Genomic DNA, 7500 nt, shown 5'->3' with positions numbered 1-7500 from the left:
GCCACAAACCAGCTAACTTGCAACACTTGCTTTGATCCAATTATTTGGTTGTGGTGATGGTGGTGGTGGCGGTGGTGGTGTGGTGGTGATGGTAGCAGTAGTAGTAGTAGTAGTAGTAGTAGTAGTAGTAGTAGTGGTGGTAGTAGTATTAGTAGTTGTTGTTGTAGCTGTCGTCGTCGTCGTCAAATCCTTCAGGAATTGAACAAGTCTCGCTGGGAAGCCACAGAGTGCCTGACTTCTGATCTCTCTAAAATCTCTGAGTGGGGCAGAACAAACATGGTTTTGTTCAATGCCTCAAAAATAAATTCCTCCATCTATCAACTCGACACAATCTTCCACAGAACCATACCCACTTCATTGACACTCAACTGTCCTCCTCTTCCACACTGAACATCCTCGGTCTGTCCTTTATTAGTAATCTAAACTCAAACCTTCATATCTGTCCAGCTAAAACAGCTTCTATGAAGTTGGGCATTCTGAGTTGTCTCTGCCAGTTTTTCTCACGCCCCAGCTGTACGGCGGGGGGGGGAGGGGTTCACTCATACCGCTCTTTTAGACATTTGATCTCTTTGCGAACTGGCACTCAGGTAGGCATTTTCTTCAATTTTTTTTATTGCCCTTGGCCAGTGGTACTCAACAACAACAACAACAACAACAACAACAACAACAACAAAAACATCAGCAACAGTAGCAGCAGCAGCAGTAACAACAACAACAACAACAACAGCAACAACAACAACATCAGCAACAGTATCAGCAGCAGCAGTAACAACAAAAATCAATAAGTTGATAAGTAATTAATAAGTGGTAATGATGACTTATAAATCGCATTGCGAATATGCGACTAACACTTGTGCCAAAAAATAAATAAAAAAAAAGATAATTAGAGGCAATAGATAAAAAAAAGAAAAACATGGTCATAACGAAAAAATCTATATACACAGATACCGTTGTCATCACCACTGTCACCACTACTGTCACCACAACTAATGATAACTCGTCTTGTCCACACGTTTGTACGACGTGACGCTTTCACTGACAGTAACCGATAGGTTGTTGGTCCGTGGGTTAACCTCTGGGATCCTTGAGATGTTCTTGTTCTGTAATGACGTTGTTCAGTATGAATACCGTTCGGGTATTCATGGCGGGATGTGTGGTCCTGGATGTCCGTTGGTGAAATCGTGAATAATTGTCATGATTTCTACGAAGTTTATGGAGCTTTACAGTATCTCATGACGAGACGAGTGACAATGGACCGATACCGACTACCGCTAAATATTACACATTGATTAGTTGGGTGTAATAAATGACAAATAAAATAATAGGCTGCGTAGCACCGTGCATTGCCTGCCCAGGCAGGGAGGGGGTAAAGAGCGAGGCTATCAGCAAATCAGCTGATTGCTAACCAGTCATATCATATACAGATCCCGCTGAGGCTGAAAATGAATACGTTCAGAATGTATTGCATAACTTAAAGTAATGTGGAAAGTGTTTCTCCGCCATGGTTACCCGGCCACTGTGTCTGTCGTCAGGCCACACTTGAATTTCAGATCACGGCCAAACATGGCCCCCAAACGCACCCCTGCTCGGATAGATATTTTCTCACCACTGTTTAGATGATGTGGTTCTTCTTCTTTTTTTTTATGTAGGAGGGACACCGGCCAAGGGGAACAAAAATGTAATAAAAAAAAAAAAAACCCATTGAGATGCCGGTCCCCGAATAGGGTCCGAAGCGGTGGTAAAAAATTGAAGAACAAGTATCTTGAAATCTCCCTCTTGAAAGAGTTCAAGTCACAGGAGGGTGGAAATACAAAAACAGGCAGGGAGTTCCAGAGTATACCAGAGAAAGGGATGAATGAGTGACAATACTGGTTAACTCTTGCATTAGAGAGGTGGACAGAATAGGGGTGAGAAAAAGAAGAAGGTCTTGTGCAAGAGTCTCATAAATTTTAGAGATTAGAAGTCAGGCGTTCTGTGGCTTCCGTGCGTGAACTGTTTACTTCCTGAAGGGCTGGACGTCTATGAAAAGACGTGGAAAAGTGCAGGGTGGTATCATCAGCGTAAGAGTGGATAGAGCAAGAAGTTTGGTTTAGAAGATCACTGATGAATAATAGGGAGAGAGGACAGAACAGGTGACAGGTGACAGGACAGAACCCTGAGGAACATCACCTTTAATAGATTTAGGAGAAGAACAGTGACCGTCTACCACAGCAGCAATAGAACAGTCAGAAAGAAAACTTGAGATGAAGTTACAGAGAGAAGGATAGAAGCCGTAGGAGCCGCTGGGATGATTGCCACTACTGGATCAGATGAGGAGGCTTGGTGTGGTGGTGGCTGCTCTGGAGGAGCAGATTTATGAACGGGGATGATAGGTGGAAATAGGTAGGTATGATTCATACAGGGACTGCCACAAGTAGGCCTGATGGCTTCCTGCAGCTTCCCTTATTTCTTATGTTCTTATGACCGGGTAGTGGCTTGTTATTGTTGGTAGCGTGGAGGTCGTGGTTAGTGGTTTGATATTGTTGATTGTGCGAGTAAAAGACACAAGCTGTAAGAGTTCTTCTTGATTTAATGATGGACAGAATGTACACAAGTGATTACAGATGTAACGATACTGATGTGCTCTCTCTGTCTGAACTGACATGAACTGGGCTGATCGTGGTCTGCTGATGAACTGAACATACTGATATGAACTGACTCTCTCAACAGACTGCTGCTCTAGCCACGCTACGCTCTATTTATGTGCGAGAAACGCATCAGGATACAACCTCTGATATGGAGAAATGGCCAATGAGATGCTTGCAAATGGGATGAAGGAGCCAATGGTAGAGGTCGTTAGTCTGACCAATGCCCTGCGAGGAAGACAAAGGCGAGTGTAGGTGTTTTCCCTAAGGACTGGCAGGAATGTAGGGAAGGAAGGTGTGGTATTCCCTTGAGAGGGAGAGAGGAAGGAGAAAAGGTAAAAAATCAGACTGACTGGCCGGGTGGAGACACGTGATATGAAATATATGAATGATGAATATATATATATATATATATATATATATATATATATATATATATATATATATATATATATATATATATATATATATATATATATATATATATATATATATATATATATATATATATATTGCCGCCCTCATAATTGATGTTCTCACTAACTTGTGAATCATTCTTATGAGAATTCAATAATTTGCTTCGCCCTGGCGGTCAGGGTAGTTACTGCCAAAACTATCGTGAAAACACACACACACATATACCACCCCCACCCCCCCACACACACACACACATGAACTACATCTATATGGTAACAAGAGAAATCAAATATCTTAAAAACAGTGACGTAGCATCACTGTGGTTCACAAATTCTCCCACACACAGTACACGTGAATGCCATCACTTTCTTCGCAGTCTTGTAAACAGGAGCGCACGGCAGGGAATCTCTCCTGACGGCCAGGCGCCTGCTAACGGGGCGAGACAGGGCGCGGCGCTATTGATTGGCCTTGGAGATCCTGGGAGGGCCACTCGCTCAGTCATGATGTCTTACTCACTGTGTCATCTTTGCCTGCCGCCATTTCTATATCAACAATAATAACATCAAATTTTTCAGTAACGCGTTTTCTCAGTCCTTCATTCTTTCTTCAGGCTGATTTTCTCTTTCAGTAACGATAACATCGTTTTTTTTTTTTTTCAGTAACGCACGCTCTTAGTCTTTTAGCTGATCATCCTTCCTTCGGGCTGGTCGATAAATGATGAGACCAAGGGAAGGTAAACTGTGGAAACATAGTTGTCAACGTGGGTCTGTGTGCCCGGGCGAGGGATGTCACGCACCACAGGTTACAAGGCTATTGAGACGGAGATCAAAGCTGAAACCACACGCAGGTGCAGCGTATACCCCAAACTTTCCTCTCTTAGCGTTGCCAGTGAAAGGAAAAACACTATTCACCTAACAAATATTTAGCACACCTGAATCAGCCTTTTTTCCGCGTAAGAATGGAATTACTGGGTTTTCCTGCCACTTTTCTCATCCCATGTCCACAACTTTACTTTAGCGTCACCAATGAAAGGAAAACACTACATATTCACCGAACACAAATTTAGAGCTAACGAATCAACCTTTTCTTTCCTCATGTAAGAATGGAATTACTGGGTTTTCCTGCCAACTTTCCCACCCATTTATCCAGACCACGTCCAGCATTGCCACCATTACAGTCAACCGTTTCTCGATAAAGACTGCAGAAACAATTTGCTTCTTTCATTACCTCGGTTGGCGCCCTTCTGATGACCGTCCTCAACCCCGGCCTTCCCCGCCACCACGCCACCACTCCCGGAGCGGCGCGAGACAGGCTGGCTGGCGAAGGGTGGGTGGGTGAGAGGGCTTCCCGCAGTGTCACGGCGGTGCGTCATGAAGTGGTGGGTGTTTTCCAGCAGCCAACCTCCCTCTCTGCCGCCTCCCTGGAACATATATAGACCAGGCCTCCTTTCCTGGCTGGCAGTTCACTTCCTCCTTCTGTGGCAAGATGAAGGTGCGTGTTTCCAGTGTGTCTTTGGGATTGTGGGTATAAACTTGGGAGGTAACTTCTTTGTAATTTTTATGATAGTGTGACTCTGGCCAAGGACAACAAAACTGGTGAATGAAATAAAAAAAAAAAAAACAGTGAAGGTCCGTGAAGAGGATGGCTCACCTTGAAAAGAAATCCAAAATTACTCGAGTGTCTTGAAAACTCCCTCTTGAAATGGTTGAAGTCATAGGCAGGAGTAACACAGAAGCAGGCAGGTAGTTCTTCCATCGCACTGCTAGCTTTTATGAGGAATGGGAAGAATAATGTTAATAATTGCAGGTGTCGCTTGTGGTGGTGGAGGTGGTGGTGATGAATATCCTGGCGGCGCTGACCAAACTCTCCTGCGGCCACGCCATCGAGTTTGGGCGGTGCAGCAGCTTATCCGGCGACCCTTACTTCCACCCTGACGAGGTAACCAGGCCCGTGTTCTGCGACGCTGCTTCCTCCTCAGGATCATCAGTACAGGACAGGAGATGAAAGGTTCAGGCTCCGTGAAGTTAGATAGAAAAAAGAGACAAACTGGTTCTCAAATAGAGTAGTGGATGACTACTGGCTTTTGCAGGCTGACTGTGAATAAACACTGATCATTTTACCACAGGGTTGCTCGAAGTAAACCAGGGACCCTGGGGGATGGGAGGGCGCCGCCTTGGCAAAGGTGGGGCTTTCACTGGTCTGGGGATGGAAACCTCGTATCTTTGGTTTCACAGGGACATTGCCCAACCTAACGGCCCAGGTGCTGGTGTCGGCGTTTGTGTCATGCCACGCCAAGCGGCCTGTCTGGTAGAAGCATAAGTAGGTTGGGGCGTCTGCTGAAGGAGTCACATCCCAGGCAGTCAAATCCCATCGCGCACCGTAACAATTACCACCATCAACATCCTGGTTCCTCCCCGGCAGCTGGAGGGCCTGTGGTACGTGATCGAGATGTACAAGACCAGCAGCCGCTGCATGACCATCACCTTCCAGCGCACGCCGGACGGCTTCACGGGGACGGAGGTGCGGGAGCTGCTGGTGGGGCGGAGGGTCGGCCTGGACCACAGCGTCTCCAACACCGGCGTCTTCACCTTCAAGAACATGGACAACCCGGCGCTCATGAAAGTCAGGTGGCCCTCAGGTACCCACGCCTCGCTACCCGTTACTCATGTACGGTACGCTGGAGGTGAGACAGCTTGAGTTAAGGGGAAGGAGGAGGGAGTCAAAAAGTAAGAAGAGACATGAGTTGGGAGGTTGGAGAAAGGAGGTCAAGGCTGAGAGGAGAACGAATTAAGAGGAAGGATATTGGTGTTCAAAGAAGGATGAAGTTAAGAGGAAGAAGGTTGGGGTTAAGAGGAAGGAGGCTGGGCTGAGAGGGTAGTCTGACTTAAATGAGACACTTTGGAGTTAAGAGGAAGAACGCTGGAATTGAGAAAGGAAGAAAAGGCACGCGTTAAGAAATTGGAGGAGAGGAAGGAGGCTAAGGCTGAGAATGAAGCTGTTTGGAGTTGAAAGGAACAAAAAGAACTGTAGGAAGCTTTTATATGTCTCTAATTCAACCCTTCCCGCCGCCAGTGTTCATTGACAAGCCCGCGGACGTGACGGTGGTGGATACGGACGGGGTTCACTTCGCTGTGCTGTACGAGTGCCAGTCCCTGTGGGTGTTGCGGCGCGCCTCGGCAGTCATCCTGAGCCGCCAGCCTTCCCTGGACGAGGCGGTGCTGCAGCGGGTGAGACTGTGGCTTCAGAGTCCCATCTTTGTACACACACTCACGGTCACTCATTTGATGTTTACGAATTTCCCTCAGTCTTAAATACTCTCTCTGTTTATCTAGTCGTGTGGGAGTTCCAGCAGATGTGAGTACTAAACATCCGATTTCTTCAGAGTCCTCACAATGTACACTCGTGGTCAAAAGTCGTGTCTTTTTGTCTCACCTCCATAATGTTTTCCCACGTTTTTCCTCAGTCTCAACGCTTCTAATCTGTTTAAAATATCCCAGTTTGTTTAGTTTGATACTGGAAATCGTTGTCTTAAGAGTTACCACCGTGTGTGTGTGTGTGTGTGTGTGTGCCTGCATAAGAAAGAAGTAGCCTGGAGTGCCGCATGGCCAGCATTCAACACACGCCGCTGTTTGTCCCTCTCTCATCCCCAACAAACAGCCTCACGATGCTTGGTGTCCCCAGATCAAGGAGGACCTCACCAAGCTGAACATCAAAACGGAACACCTCACCACGATCCAGCACGAGGACTGCCAGGCGCTGCAGGAGGCGGACCTCAACATCGACCTCAACACCGTCGTGCGGATCCTGAAGCAGCGGTGGGAGAGCAGAGGCCGCGGACTCGTCACCCACGCCGCTGCACTAGACGCCGTGAGGACCCTAGCAGCGCCCACCACACCGCCCAGACCTACAGTACCAGTCAGGCCCCCAAGACCAGCAAGGCCTGCCAGTCCAACCAAGCCTACCACCAGACACTGAAGGGAATGTGGATTGAATGGAAGGAAGCAATACTTATATTTCGTTAACATCATATTACGGTCATATTATGGTTACATTATATTCAGTTTAGGTTAGGGTAGGTTAAGTTTGTGTAGTTACTTATATAAATCCACTTATACAAATCCAGCGTTGAGGTAAGAATGTAATCCCGTATTTAATTAAAAAAATTCTCTAAAAATACTGATTGGTTGTCATTATGCTTCTTATTCGCGGCTCTACTGAATGTTTCTGGGGTTTGCAGGCGTGTTTTCATTCATTCATTCGCGAGTTTGGCGAAAGATCTACATCTTCACTGGGATAAAACAGCAATGAGACCTCGATTAATCATCTCTGAGGGTTTCCAGGCGTGTTTTCTGGAGATTTCCCTCAACAAGGATGAAACTCCAGGCGGGGAAATATTTTGGGATACTCGATCATTCGTTTGGTGTCTTCCGAAATCAGTCACAGCTTACATAGAAAAAAA

General features: G+C 46.3%; 2 protein-coding genes across 3 annotated transcripts in view; one reads left to right on the top strand and one right to left on the bottom strand.

Moving 5' to 3' along the window:
* LOC135095826 (solute carrier family 23 member 2-like) overlaps nucleotides 1-7500 on the bottom strand; it is a 16153-nt gene that overhangs the window by 8134 nt on the left and 519 nt on the right. The gene's annotated exons all lie outside the window — the stretch shown is intronic.
* Nucleotides 3367-7500, top strand: part of LOC135095865 (apolipoprotein D-like) — a 4536-nt gene continuing 402 nt past the window's right edge. The window contains exons 1-4 of the mRNA XM_063997011.1: nucleotides 3367-4979; nucleotides 5463-5679; nucleotides 6114-6268; nucleotides 6723-7500. The exon at nucleotides 6723-7500 is cut by the window's right edge and continues 402 nt beyond it. Coding sequence (XP_063853081.1) covers nucleotides 4878-4979; nucleotides 5463-5679; nucleotides 6114-6268; nucleotides 6723-7016 — 768 coding nt within the window. The 5' untranslated portion in view covers nucleotides 3367-4877 and the 3' untranslated portion in view covers nucleotides 7017-7500. The remainder of the gene's footprint in view (nucleotides 4980-5462; nucleotides 5680-6113; nucleotides 6269-6722) is intronic.

Source organism: Scylla paramamosain, chromosome 3 (genome assembly GCF_035594125.1).
Source record: "Scylla paramamosain isolate STU-SP2022 chromosome 3, ASM3559412v1, whole genome shotgun sequence".
Taxonomy (NCBI): domain Eukaryota; kingdom Metazoa; phylum Arthropoda; class Malacostraca; order Decapoda; family Portunidae; genus Scylla; species Scylla paramamosain.
This window is presented reverse-complemented; position numbering and strand designations above follow the sequence as displayed.